The sequence below is a fragment of the Labrus bergylta genome, chromosome 13, assembly GCF_963930695.1.
Source record: "Labrus bergylta chromosome 13, fLabBer1.1, whole genome shotgun sequence".
Lineage (NCBI taxonomy): Eukaryota > Metazoa > Chordata > Actinopteri > Labriformes > Labridae > Labrus > Labrus bergylta.
In genome coordinates this window covers 26,931,701-26,953,688 of record NC_089207.1, presented here as the reverse complement: position 1 = coordinate 26,953,688, position 21,988 = coordinate 26,931,701, and the positions used below count along the sequence as shown (strand labels likewise).

The following is a 21,988-nucleotide window of genomic DNA, read 5'->3' as shown; positions in this document are numbered from 1 at the left end:
GTGCACACCATCAGCTAATTTGTGGATGGGAAGCTGGCAGATGCACTAATTTGTCACTGCAGTGGTGATTCCTACTGAAGTCACTGGTACGTTCTATCAGGACCTCACAGCAGGGATAGCTCAGAGTTTTTACAGGATTACAGCAGCTAGAGATAATGGCTCTTTGTCAGAAATCATAATTTATTGAATGCTGCGGGCATGTAAAGATCGTTTTAGCGAATATATCAAATATTGTATCCTGGATTAAATGACCAACCCTACCTTTAAGCAGGGTTGTTGGTTAGAGTGAAACATGTTCATGTTGTCAGAGATAACAAACAACTGGTGATGCGAGGTCTACACATCAATCTCTGATGCAGTACGGACAAGTGTGACGGGTTACCAAGCAGATTTTAGATGCAGAGAAAGTGAGGATGATAACTTCATTCTCATCAGCATTCATTGAGGGCAGTTGTTTTGAAAAGGGAGAGAAAGGACATTCCACTGATCCCTCATGAAAGTCACTTTTTTTTTTACTTGCACGCCCTAATACAGGTTGATGACACCTCTGCAGAACTTCAGTAGGGATTCAATTTCTTGTTCAAGGACAACCCACAGGATCGAAACTTCTTTATATAAGGCTGGAAAAAAAGCTATTTGTGGAGGCAGGAGTCCCTGTTGACGGGACCAGAAAGCCAACTTCTCCAAGGACAATAGGGCAAGCATCATTACAAAATTGAAAGAAAGAAAACCTGCTTCAATTCATTATATTTAACTTAAAGTCAAAATACATTGGCCTTTATATTTGGTCTAACTTGAATCATTCTGACAAATACATTTTGAATTCTCTGGGTGGAAAACGCCATGCACAGCTAATATAAAAACTTCAAGTTGTTCACGCTGCAGAATTAAAAAACAACAGTCCGAGTTCTTGTGTGTAGCGTTTTTCAACAACCGAGTACGACAGAGACTCAGAAACCTTATATCCTAACGCCTGTCAACAAAGCTTTCTCATTCATAAATGAACACGAACCATCATCAGGATTAAATGCTCTCCCTCCCTGCTGGCTTTAGCTGGGGGTTTTAGAAAACACGGCAGAGATGTGACAACTGCATCCCCTTCCTGACTGCTAGGACATCTATAATTCATGTGTTGGAGATATGGGGATGTGCTGAAATGAACAGCGAGACCTGCTGCCCTTTTCCTTACTCCTGCACTGTTTTCTGCCATAAGCAAAGCCCCTTTCCTTTGTGTACCAATGCTTATAGAGCCCAGAACAATAGGCGATCTGCCCTTACCTGGCCCTCTTTATAATTTATTACCCAGTCAGGGTTTATTGATATGGGGAAGCTAAAAATAACTGTTTGCTCACAATAATATGTGTGTGAAAATATGTCAGCACTTTTCTTTAACAGATTTTTCTCCATTTTATCATCTGTACAGTGAAGTGTCTACAGTTTTTGCCAAGAGTACAAAATGTACCTCTGGTAAATGCGGAACAAGTGAGAGGCAGGTCACATTTTACACGCTGCTAGGACATTGGCAATCCAGCTGTCACACTAGAGTGGATGTCTTTGCCTAATACTATTTGACTGCAGAGCACTTATGCAGGTGTGTCTCAGTTGCTGTCAGCTCAGTCTTCCAAGTCTGTGAGCTGGTTGGATTACCTGGTGAGCCTCAGCAATCATTTCCATGAGAGTGAAGTAGGTGAAGCTTTCCCTGATTAAACTGTCAAAAGGAAGATCAACAAACAAAGATTGTTCTATTATTATCAATTTTGATTTTAAGTTTGAACCCCCCCCCCGGCATCAGCTGTTTTTTGGGTTTTTTTTGCAGGGCTCAAATCACTCTCAGTGGAAAACTTATGGAACATCCCTTGCCCGTCAATGTCACTCGCCAACTAATCAAAATCAAGAATGGGTGGGACTTGTGATATCAGCTTTGTCAACAATGGTTGAGGAGAACTAATTACCAGTTCTAGAGCTGCTGTGAGATAATGACATAATGCTGTGTAGACCAAAGTATTAGAGAAGAAGAAGCATGTGTTTGTATTGTTTTTTTGATGTGAAGCGGTTTACATTTTTGGACGATTAAATGTGGTTAGTTTAAAAAAGAATACTGTAATTGAATATGTAAATATGAAAATATTGCTTGCTCACTTTTTGGATGCTAGCAAGTTTGGCAACATCACATGATCATTTTCAGCAAACCAGTTCTTCTTTGCCGCTATCAAATACAAAGTAGTGAAATAGTTTGTAGTGGAAGCCATAATATAAAATCATTATGTAGGCTGATGTCGAGGAGGAGAAGAAACAAGTATTCAAAAAGTTTGTATTGAATTTGTTTTGTGATTTGCAAACTCTGTCTGATATCTGATACGATCTGCATCGAAACCACTCTGTCCCCGACTGTTCTGAACCTCTCTTACCACTCCCCCAGGTCCTGTCCCTCGGAGCTGATGTGCTGCCAGAGTATAAACTCCAGACAACTCGCATTGACAAGTTCACCATCCTCCACTACAGCCCCTTCAAAGCTGTTTGGGACTGGCTAATCCTGCTGCTGGTCATCTACACGGCAATCCTCACTCCTTACTCAGCTGCTTTTCTTCTCAACGACCAGGGAGAGCAGAAGAGGCGGGAATGTGGATACTCTTGCAGCCCGCTTAACGTGGTGGATTTAATGGTGGACATCATGTTCATCATTGACATCCTCATAAACTTCAGGACCACTTACGTAAACCAGAACGAGGAGGTGGTCAGCGATCCGGCCAAGATAGCAATCCATTACTTTAAAGGCTGGTTCCTTATAGACATGGTGGCTGCAATCCCCTTTGACCTTCTTATCTTTGGCTCAGGATCAGATGAGGTACGTTATCTCTATAATGCATATATTTTTTCATACCTGTTTTTTCTTCCATGGAGCTTTACTGAACATTAAACCCTCCCCATGACCAGACTTGTGCCCCTGGGTCACTGCTTAAAGCCTGAATGTTTCTGTCTCGTATCTGAAAGGATTACTTTAAATTGTGTGTGTGTGTTTTTCTTTCTTTCTTTTTTTTCCTCTCTTTTTTTTTTTGAATGGTCCTCATTCTAGAATCCATTTACACGGATTAATGGCTTACCAAATGGCAATCAATGATGCATTTATGTGAGGAGCAGGGCAACAGGGCTGTGTGCAAGAGCTTACATGCAGCTGTGAGAGGCCATTGGTAGGCTGGCTGCCAGGGCCTGTCGGCTTGTTTGTTGGTAGGATATGTCCCCTCAGGCTCTGGATCCACTTCAGTGCTTTATCGTGCTTTGTAGGCACTCCATTACACCAGAAAAGCTCCTGATTATAAACCATAATCATCTTTTCCACTGCTGCTGCTTCTGCTGAGTCAGATCAGTGAATGACAGCAAATCAAAAAGAAAATGGATGTTACAGTGTGAGGAAAGCAACGCAAACAATGACCATTTGATGATTTTTTTCTGCTTTTCATTTAAAAACAACTGAAGGGAAAACTTAAATGTGACCTTTTCAGACCCCCTACACTATGGCAGCACGTTTTATACCTTGATAACTCAGACAGAGCACACTAAGTCCTCCTCAGCTGAATATTAATTCGGAAAATAAAAGCACTTGAGGCATGGGCAGATGGTTTTCAGAAGGCTCATTTATTTCAGCAGCTAAATAAAATGGTTTTGACTTCCTATTAGTGCTTAAGTGAATCTTTTGATCTGATCAGAAAACAACAATTAAATGAAAACAGATTTTCTTGCTGCTTCCTAAACAAATTAGTCTCGCAGAAGACTGAACAAATTGTGAGAGGCATTATAGGCACAGTGCAAAGTTTTGTTAATAATAATAATAATTATTACAGCAATAGAACATGAAAAGATTCATTTCAAGCTGTTTCTCTGAAAAAGCAATGGGAAAGAAACCTGAGTGCTGTGTCCCAATTTGAACCACCTAAATGTTGTTCCCATTAGAGCAGAACAGACAGAGAAGGGGAGGAAGAGGGAGGGGGGGAGGGGGTGTAGTGCTGTGTGCAGCTGTGTTACATAATTGCCTGTGCAGGTACACTGTAAGACTTTAATGAACTAGCACTAGATTGCAGAGTTCAGGTTTCATATAATGCTTTTTTAATTAGTTTTTATTTTATTGTTGTAAGAAGACTGATATGGCAAACCAGGAACACAAGAGGAAGATATAATTAAAAGATACATGAATATATGAAATGTAAACCAAACATATGTTGTTTACTTGAAATTGAAAGAAAAGGCTAAATTACCAACAGGCAGAGGTACTCACACTGATGAGCATGTAGGGTTTACCAATATGCTAATTCCACAGAAAGTCTCATGTGTGGTTACGGATTATAAAGGAAAGACTTTTGACCACATAGTGACGTCATTGTGTAAAAAACAACAAGAGATCTGACTCGTGACCATCTCCTAGAGGTATAGTAAAACCAATGGCAAAGTGAATAAAGCGGGGCAGGAAAACTCGAAATTACATAAAACCCACCTTAAAGATTAATAAAGAAACAGTTGAAGTACAGACGCTTTGTAAAAAATGTTTTTGTTTTTTATAGTTAATATACATAAGACAGGAATATTGAATATTGAATACTTACATCTGTAAGTGCCAATCTAGTCAGTTTTGAGTTTTGTAAGTCATGTTTATTTTTATTTTTTTATTAGCCAATACTGACAATACATGTAAATAAATAGTGTTCAAACCCAAGGCGGCCAGCTCATAGTAGATACAGGCCTATAGATCAAAGCAATAGGAAGTTTTTTCAGACTGTTTACTGACAATAGCAGCTGAAGGGGGAAACTGTTCTGAAACAGCGTAATATATTTCAGAGAAAAACTTACATTCAGTACATCTGCACATAGCTGAAGCTTAACTGTTAACTGTTAGGGAGAAAGAAAGTGCTGGAAGTTGTGGGGATTTAAAACACATGCTTAAGGAAATAGTTTGTGATCATGGTTTAAATAACATCAAATCCTCATATATTAAGAATGCAAGATCGGTCTCAAATGCTTGACTTGACATGGCAAAGATGATCCAACATCTGGTCTTAGGTTAGAGCCATTCAAAGTGTCAGAGGGCTTGTTGTTCAGTCAGATATGTTTAATGTTATAGTGTTATTCTAAAAGTACTTCAGAGTGGTCTGCCTGTGTTTATTGACTCTGTTTAGCGATATATCAGACGTTGTGTTATTAGTGCAATGCAAAAAAAAAAAGTCTTGATTCAGATAAAAGAAACGATCATTAAAACAGATGTAACTCAATTCCTCTGAGGAACGGGACAAGAAAATGACGCATCTGTTTGTTTTTCAGAAAATCCAGATCGAACACTATTCTGAGTGTTTAGGAATGAGAGTCATTTACTTCCACTGTCAAAGGTCATTCAGTAATTGTCAGGTAGATTAATGACAATGCTAATGGAAATGGTTGTTTGTGTTGCTAAATCCTTTTTTGATGACATGGAGGCAGCGAGAAACTCCCCGAGAGGGACCTGCAGAGACTGAGAGACTCACGGCCTGTTCAGGGCTGAACAAATGAGGATTTATGTGCGGGCTGCTGCTGTCTTCACTTCTGTGTTTGTTTGCTTTTGACCCAAGTGCTGTGCAGAGCGGCCGCAAGAGAAAACTCATTGTCTCGGTTTGTGAAGTGACTATTGTTATTTGTTACAACTTTAGAGTTGTTGTAAAGAAAGAGAACACGTAAGGTAATGTTAACAGAGTTTCTTTATTTGATTTTGATTTTAATTTAATTTATTTTCGTGTCATGCACACAAAGTGCCCAACACTCATGGGCTTGTAAGACACCAAAGAATTCAGTTGCAGTGGTTCACATTTACATATCATAGCATTACAAAGTTGCGAGCTTCGTCTTAAACAATGTGTTGTGTCTTTTTTCCCAGTCTATACATACAAAATCTGCTATAACAAAGGTTCCTTTTTTAAAAACACAACTCAAGTTTTTCATTCTTTTAAAAAGAACATCCCTGATGTCAGCATACATCAGGCAGTATTATATATTATATTATATTATTCTTTATGTCCTAAATATCACAAGTTAACTTATTTAGAAAAATAAAAGACATATTATTCACATGGATTACAGATTTCATCTCCTTTGCCCATGGGTGACAGTGGCAGCTTTCCCAAATACAAATATTTTTAGTGAGTCTCTGATCCGACATCTTTACAAGTCTATTCCAAATAGAATTACATGACACATGAAATGATGAATTTACATAAATAAAAATTGTCACAGTTTGGTTAATCTGATTAATTCACTTTTGAACCATTGCTGCTATAATTGCCCTTACTTTACATTTCGTTTAGACCACCACTCTGATTGGCCTGTTGAAGACAGCTCGGCTTTTGCGATTGGTCCGTGTAGCCAGGAAGTTGGACCGCTACTCGGAGTACGGCGCCGCAGTCCTCATGCTGCTCATGTGCATCTTTGCCCTCATCGCCCACTGGCTGGCCTGCATTTGGTACGCCATTGGCAACGTGGAGAAGCCCTACTTGGAGCACAAGATTGGCTGGCTGGACAATCTGGGCGTGTCCATTGGAAAGAGATACAACTACAGCGATCCTAGCTCTGGTCCCTCCATCAAGGACAAGTACGTCACAGCACTGTACTTCACCTTCAGCAGTCTGACCAGCGTGGGCTTTGGAAATGTTTCCCCAAACACCAACTCAGAGAAGATCTTTTCCATCTGTGTCATGCTGATTGGCTGTGAGTATATTATGTTTTTCTTTTCTTTTACTTTATTCTGGCACAGTCTTTGAAATGATGTACTTATTTTTTTCAGATCCTAGACAACAGATTGTTTGTGTTGATAGCAGCATTTATTCTGCCTTGTTGAGGTTAGCAGTGACTCTCTGAGGATGATATCATGACAATCATTCTGTGTTTGTCTGCTTCATCATCGTCTGCGTTTCAGCCCTCATGTACGCCAGTATTTTTGGAAACGTCTCGGCCATCATCCAAAGGCTGTACTCAGGTACGGCCCGCTACCATGCTCAGATGTTACGGGTCAAGGAGTTTATACGCTTCCACCAGATCCCAAACCCACTGAGGCAGAGGCTGGAGGAGTACTTCCAACACTCTTGGACCTACACCAACGGCATCGACATGAACACGGTAAATAAAAACACACATGGGATACACATCACTACTGCCTGACAGCTGAAATGCTCATAGGAATACTGTGTATGCAACATTCTAAAAAGAGCTTTCTCTTTCTTGTCTGCTTTCATCTGGATTAATTCTCCACACTGGTAAGAGCAGGAGGTACATATTTTTATCTCTCGTATGATGTCAGTATTAGAAACTGTCCTGCACGTCGGCATGATGTCTGTATGGATTAGTGTTGTTGTTTCAGCAAAGTTTTACACTTTAAAGTAAAGAAGGACGTGGATGTTAAACTACAACCATTGCATGCACTGATACTGCTAAGTTTTGTCTTGGGTTTTAACACATTTTAAATTTGATTAAAAATGATCATTTCATCAGTAACTTCCTCTTGCAGTCAGCAAACTTTTATTTCTTGTTAAAAATGGTTTAGTTCAAGTTCAAGATGCTTCACTGGCAAGAATGGAAGAAACAGTTGTTGCCAAAGCAAAATGATCAAAACAAGCAACAAAAATGTAACATACAAAACATTTAACAATGATGTTGTATCTTAATAAATATATAGATAATACATCAATACATAGACAAAGATACCTAAAATTCAATTCAATTCAATTCAATTCAATTATTACAGGAATAACAAAATTAAGCACAAACAAATGAAGGTGGCAGTCAGTTACAGATCGTGCGGCTGAGTGTATAAATTCTACTAGACATAGTCTCATTAGTTCCTCGTGTGTATTAACATTCTCCCTTTTTTTAAGGTAATGAATTGTAATGACACATTTTCCGTCAAACAAAGGTGTAAGCATTTGACTCCTTATCCATTGTTGAGATTTTTGGGTCCACCTACTTGACTAAAGTAGTGGGACAAAGCATACAAATATGATTATCTAATATGGCAATGTGTCTATTATTGAACTCATACAATGGCTGATAGAGTCAGAGAACATTAAAGGCTGCATTATATTACTGGCTCCCACAAATGAATGGACTTTGGATATTTAAAAGAAATCACACAATACACTTTGTCTCCCCTTTAATATTATTTTTAACCAGTTCAGAAAAGAAAGAGACTGAGCCAAATGAATAATCAATCTTCTTTTGTGTATTTAGCTCAGAGAGTGGTGACATAAAGCTAGGAGGCAGTTAGTTTTACATTCAGTCGTTGTTTCGATATCAAACCAATTCAGCCATTATTTAAATGTAATTGTTTAAATAAGAAACATCATAGTGCCACATTACATGTTAACTCATTTGACTATCATTAATGTGTGAATATACGTCTGCTCTTCCTTACCTCACTGCTTAATTACAACTTCTCCTAATAAAAAAAGTACATAGTACACATATTCTGCTCACATCCTCCACTGGGGTCGCACAGCGGTAAGCTTATGCATATCTTCTGAGGATATAAAAGCAGCATTTTGTGCATTCCCTCATGGATTTTGTCTGCATCGCAGGTGTTAAAAGGTTTTCCTGAGTGCCTGCAGGCGGATATCTGCCTTCACCTCAACAAAAGTCTTCTTGAAGACTGCAAAGCGTTCCAAGGAGCCACCAAAGGCTGCCTGCGGGCATTAGCCATGCACTTCAAAACCACTCACGCCCCTCCTGGAGACACTCTGGTCCACAGCGGGGATGTGCTCACTGCTCTCTACTTCCTGTCCCGTGGCTCTATTGAGATCCTGAAAGACGACATTGTGGTGGCCATTCTTGGTAAATACAATGTCTTTTGAGTTCAAACGGATTGTTCTTTCTCTTTGACCTTTTGCCAGTGTCCATCATCAGTATTATGGATGTCTTGACAGTCTCTAGTTTTGAAATATCTCCATCCTCCATATAAAGGTGTGAAAAACATTAAAAGTCACCTCCCTGTTGTATAGAGGAGCTGAGTGTGTGTTAAATGTCAGCGTCAAATCTGTTGAGAGAGAAAACTTATTCTGCTTCTTCTGGAGAAATCTGATCCTAAAAAGACGAAAGGTTTGTTAAAAGTGAAGTTACTCTGACATCAGTGTTAGTTTGAGTTCAAATGTATCGTTAGTCCTGTAGGTTTTGCTTTTTTTTAGTGGTCCGAGTGGAATAACTCACATTAAGGTCAACGGCATTGAAGGCATATGATGAGTTGTCCAATTTGCAGATCTCCATTTACATGTTTTTGCATAAAGATGTGCACGCTAAGCTTGTTTTCTGCTAACAAAATGAGGGTGTTCCTTCAAACTGGTTTTCAAGTGTTGACTGTTTGAGAAGGTTTTTAATAATGTAGTTTGCTCTGATTTATTGTGATATTTGAATTATTGATTGAGCTAACCTCCTTATCTGCTAAGGATACTTGATTTTTTCATTTTAAATAAGAGGAAAAATTGGTGTCAGGAGCTTAGTAAAGGGTAGACATTGCCATTTCCCATTGGACACATTACTTTAACATGTAAAAACAGACAAAGAGACTCAGCATGACTTGTGTGCACATCAAAGTAGTAACTGTTATAATGTGAGTACAATTTTCAAGTCATTACAGCAGCTAAACCACATCATGTTCACACATTTTGACAAGAACGGCGAGGTGTGCCTGCCTTCTCCCAGTCCTGTCCTCTGGGCAAGTGCGCTGTTCATGTGGCAGGTTTGAGACGATGACATTTCTATTAAGTGGCTCCATGAAATGTTGTTTGGCAATTTCAAAGAGCAAGGTGAAATAGCTGCCACTTTTTTGACAGCACAGGGAAATTAGTGAACACTGCAAAATAAGCCTTATGAAAAAGGAGAGTATAAGACTAAAACAATTACCACAGCTACACAAGATATCATATTTTGCCATCATAGCGTAGCAATACTGAATATCTCACAAATGTTACGCTTAATATAATTTTCTTCATGGGTGAACCACAACCAGGTGCTACAGACCAAGCCTGGATTAAACTTGCCATGAGATGAATGTTCTCCAAAGCTGCACCTGACAGAATGGGGTTTAAGCTTAGCAAAAGCTGCTGCATCACACAAAACCCATTATTAACAAACATACTAGAAAGTCACACATCATATATATAAGCTTATTTTTGAATGCAGTACCAGCGAAATGCTCAGTCAGCACCATTTCTTCAATTTGTGTGTGAAACTAGCATGTTGATTTAGTGTGTTACCATTTTAGCACACTGCGTAGCCTCTAACAAGGAAGCAGTTTGTCAGTGTAGTGATAATGCATTCTGTACTGACGTAATTTGAGGTCTTCATCATAATATCTAAACATATTAAGATTAGTTTCAACCCATATTTAAAGTACCGTCATTATTAGAGAAATTACTACATTTTCGCTAACCAATCTTTGGAATAGTGACTCAGCAGTTTGTCTGTTTACATGGTTAGCCACTTCAGCGAGGACCACAGGGTTATTGGTAGCAGCTGGTGGAGTGTTCACCCCAGTTTGAAATGCAAAATAATACAATTTCAAACATGTGTTTAAAAATGTGATTAAGCCTGATTAAATACGGAATTCCAACGATTGATCAAAATTTTAAAAAAACAAAAAAAACAAGAGCCCTATCATGAACCTTTATTTTGACTTAGATTTTTGTGAATTCCTTATTAGACTCGTGCATTTTTACTAATTTAAGACAGATTTCTATAGGCTTTAAACCACCAACCAGGACACTGAGTATGAAATCCTTATGCTGGAAGCTGTATGTGGGGGGAAAGATTCTCGTCTCTGTGTGAGGCTGTCCTCAGTGGCAGAAAGGTGTCAGGTTCACGCTGTTACAGGCACACTGGCTGCCAGCATATCATACCCCTGTCTCCTGAGCCCTGCTTACAGTGTTGGCATTTATTGAACCCAACAGCCAGCAAAGAGCATTTTTTTCTTCACAGTTTCTAAGCCAGACCTCTAGTCTCTATTCCTGCAGCGGGAACTCCTCAAATCCCCCAGTCTGTAAACCATGCCTGGAGTAGATTTCCCAGATGTCCATTGAAGATCTGGCTTTATTATGTGATAGCAATTATCAACGCAAACTTCTGGCTTTGAAGCATACAACGAGTGGTGTCAATCACAATCAAGCCCTCCTTTCCCCTCCACATCAAAGTCGCTTTGAGTTAGAAGTTACTCCTTGGTGTAAATAATGGATCAAAAAAGGGAAAGACAAACTGATGCACAGGCCTTGGGAAAACATCTACACAGGGAGGAGATGCTGCTTGATTTGAACTCTCCACATAATCAAACACATCTGGGGCCCTTTACTGTGAGCCTGAGGAACAGCAAGTCAGGTCCCCATGGAAAACATGACACACATTCTTCAGTTACACACAGGATTGCTTGTGCAAGTCATGGGAAGAAAAGTCTGAAATGTTTTGTCTATCCCAGTGCATGAAGATGTACTATCCTTTGTGTGTGTTGATAACCAGGAAAGAACGATATCTTTGGAGAGATGATCCATGTGTTGGCCAAGCCAGGAAAGTCCAACGCTGACGTGCGAGCGCTGAGTTACTGCGACCTGAGCACCATTCAGAGAGAAGACCTGCTGGAGGTGCTGGACATGTACCCGGAGTTTGCCGACTGCTTCTTCAACAACCTGGAGCTCACCTTCAACCTCAGAGATGAGTCTGCTAAGGTAGACGAGATTTAATGAATCATCCAGCAACTCAAAATGAAATACATTCGGACCTTTAATTAATACATTCTGTTGCTTTTAATGTTGCAGCCCTCGAGTTCCCAGGACTGTGACTCAGACGATGAGGGCACCAAAAGCATGAAAAGAAGGATCTCCTTTACACCAGATCCAACTAAAGGTGAGAAGAACCCAATCCACACAGCCTCCTTTGCGTGCTTTGTGATTGTAACTGTTTTTGTTTTTTTATCCTTGAGAGAACATCTACTCCCTAAGGCCTACACTACACTGTTATTCTTCTGACTGCTGTTGATTGCCTTCCTGCAGGGGAAAACAAGGAAGTGGTTGAGGACTTGGGAGGGAGGAGGGAGTCTAACTCATGTCTGAAGAGATCTACGGAGGCTTTGGGTTCCTCTTCACCCAGTCCTGTAGTACTGGACTCAAATCTCGTTGTCACAGACGGCTTGGAGAGGAGACCGTCGTTTGAAGGTGATATATATTCTGTACTTTTTCTGTTTGGACAAGGACTCTACAGAGGTGTTGTGAGGGTTTTATTGTTTTATTTGTTTATTTAACTGGGACACATGCAACAAACATTGCTTCATATGTAAATACAAAATAGGTGCCGTGCGTAAAAGTTTTCGAGCCATGGCTAATTTGTAACACTGGCTAGGCTTTTAGCATTAAAACAGAATCATTAGACTTCATGTGTTTCCATAGTTCAGTCAGTTAAGACTTAAAAAAACGCTATACAAGTTCAAGTCCACTTACCATATAACAGCAAGAGCAAGAATCCACTGATCTATTTTATCTACCACAGAGACTACAATTGAAGAATTCATGTACGAGAGAGATGTGTAAAACAGAATACAGACGGAGGAAATTCCACCTTGAAATTCTCCTTTTCTTATTCTCTCAGGATTCTGGCTCGGAGATCTAAAACAGACTACAATAAGTGTCTATGATAATCTCAGATAAAAATCACAGGATTTTGTAAAGGCACATCATGTTCCACTGACAAGACTCTGAGGCCTAGTCATACAAAACAGACAGTTGGGGAAATGATAAAAAAGGATTGACAGACTGAATCAGTTTTTCTCTTGTGCTGAAAGGAAACAGATTTCAACTCTTTAGAATGACAAATATTTAAGAATCTAAATGTATCATTATTATTATTATTATTATTTTTACAATTGATCCAAACCTGAATTACATAAAGCTGGCTCTCATTTGTTTTGTTCGCAATTGGTTTGGGCTTTTAATGTGAAGGCTAGTTTTCAGCTTACCCGGCCGTTAGTGAAAAACAGAAGCTGAGTTAACTTGTAGCCTGAGCATAGAGAACTATGTTCATAGCCTTCAGAATAAAATCAAATATAACATGAAGGAGCACACAACATCCAAAGCGTCCTCACATCTTTACTGCTCATCGTGGTTGCGCAGAGCAATCTGCTTCACCAGATAGTGTAATCACAGAACTACTGACCAGCTCTGTGTTTAAATCACGAGAGGCTCAAAAGGTATCAGAGGAGTGAAAGCAGCACACTAACAGGTGCTCATGAGAGATAACGCCACGGTTAGTTTGCTACTGGGAAACATTGCATTAACAATTCTCCCAGCACAAGGGCTTGATAAATGATAACAAAGGAGCTACACAGTGCTCTCCTGCAGAGATAAATTACATTCTATTTTGCCTGTAAAGTGATGACGTTGTTCTGACCCACATGCATGTCGTTTTGGCCTTCCAGATCTTTGCTGTGATAAATGGGCCTGTAAGAAACCTGCGGACTTCTTGGATGAGTCAGCACACTTTCAGGACCTGAGAGAGGACGATAACTCTGCCAGCGAGTTCATGTATGGAGAGGTGGAACAACGCTTAGGTCAGCTTCAGGAGCACCTCAACAGGTACGTATCTTAACTGTGGGCTTACAGACAGCAGGTGATTCTCATTCACTTTAAGTAGAATGTGAATTCTACAGGATGCCTCTCCTAATTCTCCATGGTTTCTTTGTGTTTTATTTATTGTATCTCTGCAGTATCGTTTGAGCCTCATAACTCATGACAGGCACATCAGTTGATTTTGCAGCAAATACCAGGATGTTCTAAGATGCCCACTCACAACACTTTCTGTTAGGACACAGTGTTAAGGTTTAGCAGACCTAGATATCACCTGCCCACTGCTGACACATAAATACATTTATCATAATAAAAATAGAATAAAATTATCAGCATTTCAAATCAAGGGTAATTTTTTTGCAAGTACTTCTACCTTGGAAATTTAAATACGTTTCCAAAATAAAATTACAGCATAAAAAAGAGTTTCATCATTGCAGTTTGGGTAAATTTTAGTATTATTTTTTCTAGTTTATCAATATATTAACTTAATATGGGGCGCCCTATGGTCTAGCATTCGATTCCAACCTCGGCCCTTTGCTGCATGTCATTCCCTGCATGTCTCCCTCCTGACATTTCCTGTCTCTTCTCAGCTGCCCTATCCAGTAAAGGCAAAAAATAACAATAATATAACTTAAAAAAAATTATGTAAACTTTTCCTCCACAGCACAATTTAGCATACTGGCATGAAATCTCTGGGGAAAAAATTGTAAATGTACAGTCCAGTCTTTAAACTCTGCTCATAACAATCATTGTCTGCACTTAAAATAAAGATGGAAGATTGATGAACCGTAAAAGTGGTAGAAAAAAATGTGTACAAAGCCGATGTGAGGCTGAATCTTGGCTATACATATAAAGAAAAGATGATAGAAATATAATCCTGGCAGGCAATATTTCTAGCCTCCATGCTACCTAAGAGGGTAATAAACAAAGTTGAACTGCATGTAAAGGGTTAATATAGTGACATAGTGCCTCCATTACTCACTAACTTTCTCCAAAATGGCAATCACAAGTCTACATTAGATGTGACAAGAAAAACACTACTGATGTGAGGCCTGACACAACAGAAGTGTGCAGTAGATACATTTTTTGTATATGACTCACAGCAGCCCAGTGAGACTCCCTTTGATGTTTATGTTTTTGTTAAACTGGATTGAAGATTAGCATTTTTTTGGACACATAAAGAAGTTGTAGGGGCCGTGTTTATGACTTTTTAGTGAAAGTAACAAAAAATATTACACAGAAACAGAAGCACACATTTTGGCCATTCTAGCTTATCATTATAAAATACTAAAGCTCATTAAAAGTAAGGGAATGGCATTTTTATAGTTTAGCCACATTCTAAAGAAGTACCCAATTAGGTTCATTATTTTAAAATATGATCCTAAATTGCTTCTTAGATGCCATCATTATTGAGTGCTTCATTTTTTTAAGTTGTCACCTCCCACACTGCTTAAAGTAAGCTACAGTCCCACAGCTATCACTGGAAATATGTATTTCAGTTGCCAACATAATGAGTGGGTGGAGGAAGGAACTATCTGGCAGAAGCGTTTGTTGGAATCAGTGTGGAAACAAAAGCAGCTCTCCAGTGAAACACACTGTAATTTAAACAATGTAAAGGGACATGGATCAAAATGATCCTCTCGCTCTCATTATTTTCCTGAGCGGAGATCCGTATTTGCCATTTTTAACGACACACCTGCGGCCATTAGGCCACCTGAAATAGACCCACAAATGAACAGCAGGTGGTATTTTTAGCTGGAATTATCACAGAGGAGGACAGAGAGCATCAGTGTGTCTGAAATACTGGGCTAGCTTCTTTTTTTACACAAATAATATATTTTATCCTCTGCACTCTACCTGACCTTGCTTTTCCCCCCTTATGCTAGCTGGCTGCAGAATGAGCAGCACTTCTCTGGTTTTATTTTTTTCCCTTTTTGTGGATTTGACAAATTTGGCAGGATATGATGGGGAAACAAGCTGGTGTAGGATTCTTGCAATATCTCCAATATCTGTATATATATAGCCAAGAGAAAAATCTGTGTGCTGAAACTGGAATGATGTCGACTGACTGGCTGCTTTTCAGCATCAATCATCAGTCACACCCTGGTAAACACATGCAGCCTCATTACAATAGAGCATCTCAGTAAACTGGTGGCATAATAATTCTGACAGGATAATAGGACTTCAGGTAATTAAAAGGTTACTCAGCATCACCCCATTTCGCCTAAAAATAGAGCTTTGATGAAATCCAGTCATTATTAGATTGACCAAACGAGTGTGATATAGTCATTTCCACAGTAAATGCTGATTTCACACCTCCCATACAAAGCTCATTATCACTCCCTGCCAGGGATGTATCTTCCGTCTACTACTCAGGCAAAATGTGTTTCCATGTCTTTGCTGCCTCTTAATTTATCCACTGAGGAACACAAGCTCCATCTAGTGCTCAGTGAAGTGTTTTTTTTCTTTCTTTCGTTCAGAAATCACATGATTGAATGATGCATTCATTGTCTCTCCTCTGTGTTCATCCCCCTGTCTGTCTTTCTTACTCTGATATTTTTTATGTTTTGAGGCTGGAGTCTCAACTGGTGTCAGACATGCAGACCATCCTGCAGCTGCTGCAAAGACAGCCCACGCTGGGACCTCCAGCGTACAGCACTGTGACAGCCAGTCCGGACTATCACAAACCTGCAGTGAAGGTTCAGCCAGTTGCACTGACTGCAAGCCATTTCTTCAGCCATACAGGAGCTCAAGTAAGGAGGTGTAGTTTGTGTTTTCCCTCACAAAACATGTCATTTCTGCACATACTGTATGTAAATGAAGCATTGCATATTTTTTTTTTTTCTGCCTGAGCACTGCAGTTGTGCATCAGCTGGGTTTTACAACAACCAATCAAATTCTCATCAAGTCATCAGTGATGCTCAAAGGAGCAGTGGGGCAGTCTCTATAATTTAACCTGCACTCACTGTTTAACTATGCCTCACTCCCACCTGCTCACACCGCTCCAGCTGGATGTTTTGATGGATTTGTTTATCTACCACATAGGTAGGCAGAGGGTCTGGACAATCACAGACACATGTCACATGTTTTAAAGTGACTGACATCTCACCTGTCAAAAATAAGGTGGTTTTGCTTGACATTATCCTGCTTTGCATCTAGTGGTAAAACTAAATTTTCAAGGTTTAAAGATGGGTTTTCTTTTTGCTTTTATAACTATCATGTTATAAATATTATTGGAGTATAATCATCATGCTTTCTCGCTATTTTGATGTGGTCATATAAAGCTACCCTCAGATTGATTGGTGCTTCTTCAGTGATGGAAAAAAAAGATTTATTTTGGGACATAAAAGACACACACTGAACGTTAGCTGTGACATTATGTGTTCAGGTTGTCTTTCATGTTACTATTTTTATGAACATAGTCCTGGAATGTCTTCAAATTAAGCACAAATGGTCCCCTCCCTCAACATAGATAAAGAGTTCAATTTCCTATAGTATAATAATATGAAGAGTTACTGCCATAGTTCAGTACCACAACAGAAGAGGAGATTGTTACCACAATAAGCATTCGGTTGGATATTGAATTGGTGACATTCAAGTTCACATACCATCCTCCATTTCAACCAGTTTAAATAAGCTCCCCAAAACATTTCTGTGAAATTGTTTGCCAGAGATCCACTCTGAGCCTGTATTTTATCATGCCTATAAACCCCTCAGGCTACACCGTGGAGTTTACATGTTCGTCCTGTGCATGTGTGGGTTCTTTTCTGGTACTCCCACAGTCCAAAGACATGCTTGTTAGGTTAACTGGTGACTCTAAATTTGACCGTAGGTGTTAATGTGAGCGTGGCTGGTTATCTGTCCCAATAGTCAGCGCTGTGATTGACTACCGAACAGTCCAGGGTGTCGCCAAAAGACAGTTGGGATCGGCTCCAATGGCCTCTTTGAGCACACATTTTCTGAAAGGTAGCGCAAAACACAGAGAGGCTGGACTGTTCTCATATTTAGGGGGTTTGTAGACAGACTAGGGACACATACTAGTGTTAGAACCACATGGAGAAGTGTATTTTGAATAATATGTGAACTTTAATCTTTTGTGCCAAATAAACGTGTGGCTTGCAATTTGTTACTTACATGTCATCAACCATTTTTTAATGATGTTCGAAGTTATCAACTTCAACTTTATTATTATCCTGAAGGACATTAAATCTGCAGCAGGCAACAGGACAGGTACCCAAAAGACAACATCAGAAATACAGACGTACAGAAAATCCACAGCTCAAGTAAAGAACAGGTACTTCAACCACACTGAGCCAGAGGCTGAAACAGTTCAGATACACACACACACAGCACAGAAAAGGTGCCATGCAGTTGGTAAAATAAATACTTTTAATGAATAATAATCTAAAATAGGTAAGAGAAGAATAAAAACAATCAGCCCATGACCAGCCCAGTGATAATAAATTCTAATGAAACAAAAGCGCACCGTCTTGACCCATCGTGACTTACACAACACTTCACTGTGTGCAGCTGCTGAAAGTTAACAAACAGCCGCACATCTGCCACAGCGTTAACGAGCTCATGCCGCTGATAGCGGGGAATACACTCGTTTTAAATCCCCATTGCGTAAATGAGCATCTGCCTCCAGCATCATGACCGGGTGTGTGACAGCAGAAGGGTCTCCTGTGTGTAAAGATTTTTAACATGCAGGGGGGAAACACCGACTCTGCATGCACACTGGTCAGTTCTCTTACCACTTAAGGTGATCTCAGACAGACTTTAACGGAAAGTAGACATGGAAAATAAGATAATTGACAGTTTATGAATGAAACAATGGAAAGGTGGCAGCATGACATGCTTCAGGTCACATGATTGGCATTGAATGTCATGTGATGTGACTATTGTACATGCGCACATCGCAATTGCCATGGTAAAATAATAAGCTGTTCAGCCCTGTTGTCTGCTGTCACGACTACAAGTTTTTGTTTCATCAATATCAGGCAAGCATCATATACAATATATTTGACTTTTTTTTCCCTTTCAATTGACTTACCGTTGGACTACTGGATCTTGCCTGGTTAGCAGGGACATAAAACTGCAGCCATGGTTATTACTGTTACTAGACATTGGTAAAGAAATGTAAATTAAATATTGGATTAATACAAAATATTGGATGGATAAAGCTGATGAAATTTTCAAGTACAGACTACAGTACATACAGGTCCCATTTTCCCCCAATATTTCCCAATCTAAGCCACTAACTCTGGCTGCTGTGGCTCAGTTGGTAGAGTCAGTCGTTTCTGAACCTGGAGGTCGGGGGTTCTTTCCCCAGCTCCTGCAGCCACATTTTCGATGTTTCCTTGGGCAAGACGCTTAACCCCAAGCTGCTTTGTTGGTGGCGTATGAATGAGTGTGGATTAGTTACTTCTGATGATCACTTTGCATAGCAGCCTCTGCCATCAGGGTAGGTGTGATCTGCGGGGTAAAAAGGGCTTGGAGTAGTCAGAAGACTAGAAAAGCATTATATAAGTCCATTTACCATCTAACTTGAACATATTCTGTAACTCTTCCCCTCAGGGCCCCAACCTCAGTCTGGAGAGAGCCGTTCAGGAATCCAAAGACTCTGTGTCGAGCTTGGCCAACGTGAATGCACCCATGGAGGACAGCCTTACAGCATTGCTTGTACAAAGACATACAGAGCCACAGCAGCTGCAGCAGCAGCAGCAGCAGCAGTCGGTCACAGGACATCAATCGTCTGCGCTGCTCCTTCTTCCAACCGACTCCTCCTCCAACTCCTCCTTCTCTTCCACTCTCTCTCCTTCTGACTCCCACCTCAACGCATCTGGACTCTGTAGGCCGGTCTTAGACCCAGAGTGTCCGAGGCCATAGACCTTCCAGCAGCACATTGTTCTAATATCTGGTTTGTAATGCTGTAATTACTTAGTAGCAGCTTTTTTTATCAGCATGCTGGCACAGACACCTGTATTGTTTATTTGCATTGTCTTTGCAATAGAAGTAAGATGTTTTTTTTTTTTTTCATTATGCATGTGGATAAAATACTGTTCGCTGCAGTTAACAGTGTGCTAACAGACTGTTTTCTGCAGTTACCAGTGTAATGACAATGGTTACATATTGTAACAGTAGTTCAACTCAGAAGCTGTCTGGTGGACTAAATCGCCTCTTTAACTGAATTCTACCCTGTCTGTAGGGATGCTGGGTTAAGAGATCCATCTGGTTGGGATAGAATTAGCACAACGACACCTAAATAAGACGCTGTTTCACCCGGGTTTCGGACTCTGATGGGCTCCAATGGAGCTTGGCATCTTTTCTTGTGAACCTGTTGCAACAATGTCCCAGAAGGCCTGACAAATATCATCAATCCATCATATTTCATTTAATTAGCAAAAAAAAAGCATCACAATAAAAGTTACCTTCAGACACTTAACATAAAGAGAAGTCTTGCCTGAGCAGTTTTTTTTATATTGACCGAAAATAATTCCCCATTAGTGAACAGATGCCGACAGTGGCAAGGAAAACACATTTTAACAGGCAGAAAACCTCGAGCAAAACCAGACTCATTGATATGAAGCCATCTGCTCCAACCTTGCCTAGCAAAGAGATGTGCCCCCCTCCGTCCCTCAATTATTATTTGCTTAGCAAGAGGATCTGGCCAACCGACCTCACTCTGGACAGGTTCCAATGTCCAGTGCTAAGGGAATAAGTAAACACATCAGCTGCAGAGATATGAGAACACTTGCTTGACAGAGGATGTTAATTCAAACTTTGAGTATCAAAACAGGCAGGAGAATAAAAACTGTAAAATGCCTTTTTCATATTGAACAGCAGTCATTACTTACACACTGTACAGAAACCCTGTCAAGAAGGGGTTGCTCAAAATGCAATACCAGTATGGGAAATGTCTCTTATTATGGCCTTAAATGCAACACCTGGTAGCAGCAAGTACATCGTAAATACACCTGATTCAAACATTTATTTGCATCCCCAAAAATTCTTCTTCTCCCAAACCCTACATAGAAATGATAGATATATATACTAGTCTACTCGATCAATCCTTTTTCCCCACCCATGTACTGTAGTAACAAAGGAGGAAAGAATAATGATGACACAGCCATTCTTCCTCCAGTTGCTGAAATATTTGAATAGCTCCTGACTCTGAGACACTGCCTCGAATACGGGTCGAAACACATTCACCGAACCTCCTCCAGTTTTCTCTGTAAGAGCCTGTTAGAGTCCAAAGCCTGAGCAATAAATACACAGACTCTACCACTATTAGAGGCCTGAATATGAACACAATGTACTACTTTTTTTTCTGCAGCTGTTATTGGAATACAGCATTATTACGAAGGTGTGAGAACAGTTTTCTTATCCTTAATTGTATGCCTGTCTTCTCTGATGTGTAACTCAGGGGTTATGGACAATTGCACTGCAATATATAGTACAGTATTATGTATACTGTTTTTATTTTTTATTTTTTTTTGTTTTTTAACAATGTGCATTATTACTGCGGTCACTGATGTGCACCTACTGTACTAAGTTAGGCCAACAGAACACACCATACATGCTTGTCCGGGCAGATAGCAAATCCCTGAGCTACATCTCTGACAAACAAGTATGATGTAGGTATTTCTAAACAGCAGTGCATGTGTTTTATATCTATATATTTACTGTTTTGCACTGCTTATGAGCCCAAAGTAGCACACAACAAAATAAAATGATGTCAGCAAACTTGTCTCTGTTTTAGGATGCACTTAGAGATTGTGTTGGGGGGGGGGAGTTAGTACTCGTGCATAAACAGGCCACCAAGGGGGTGTCGTGCCTATACAAACAATCCAAATGCTAAGTCAGCATCTTCATGTAATACTAACCATATCATAAAGAAATTCTATTGTTTCCCTGTACTCTTTTTGTTGGCAAAGTACATTAAAAATAAAGTGTTGTTAGACAGTTGTTAGAAAATAAATACTGTACATGGTAACGCCAGATGTAAAAAAAAAAAAAAAAATGTATTTTTTTTAACTGAGTAAATTATATGAGGAACTCTTTAGCAACAGTAGTATATATGTTTGTTTTAAAGCTGTGGGAGCAATAAATGAAACAAAAACACTTGAAGTTGCTTAATTAATCTTTCCCTTTTTTTTTAAATCATCATTATGATTATTCTGCACTTTGTACACAGTAAGAGAAGAAGATGTTATTGGATTGCACTGATTTATTATGCTGGTTTTATAGTTGCTATCAAATGGATTGAGATTGGAAAGCAAGCCTATGGAGAATGATTGAATTGACAGAATCATGAGGAAAGGTCATTATTCTCATGAAGGAAAGGGAATATACATTTAGCTATGTGAAGTATCAGTAAGAAGCCC

The 21,988-nt window shown here is 39.6% G+C and overlaps 1 protein-coding gene across 1 annotated transcript in view; it reads left to right on the top strand.

The window, feature by feature from the left end:
- Positions 1 to 21,731, top strand: part of LOC109991791 (potassium voltage-gated channel subfamily H member 7) — a 41,750-nt gene extending 20,019 nt beyond the window's left edge. The window contains exons 6-15 of the mRNA XM_065962391.1: positions 2,420 to 2,845; positions 6,321 to 6,720; positions 6,929 to 7,129; positions 8,581 to 8,835; positions 11,506 to 11,711; positions 11,802 to 11,889; positions 12,036 to 12,197; positions 13,454 to 13,610; positions 16,174 to 16,354; positions 19,179 to 21,731. Of these exons, the coding sequence (XP_065818463.1) occupies positions 2,420 to 2,845; positions 6,321 to 6,720; positions 6,929 to 7,129; positions 8,581 to 8,835; positions 11,506 to 11,711; positions 11,802 to 11,889; positions 12,036 to 12,197; positions 13,454 to 13,610; positions 16,174 to 16,354; positions 19,179 to 19,490 (2,388 nt within the window). The 3' untranslated portion in view covers positions 19,491 to 21,731. The remainder of the gene's footprint in view (positions 1 to 2,419; positions 2,846 to 6,320; positions 6,721 to 6,928; positions 7,130 to 8,580; positions 8,836 to 11,505; positions 11,712 to 11,801; positions 11,890 to 12,035; positions 12,198 to 13,453; positions 13,611 to 16,173; positions 16,355 to 19,178) is intronic.
- The last annotated feature ends 257 nt before the right edge of the window (positions 21,732 to 21,988 follow it).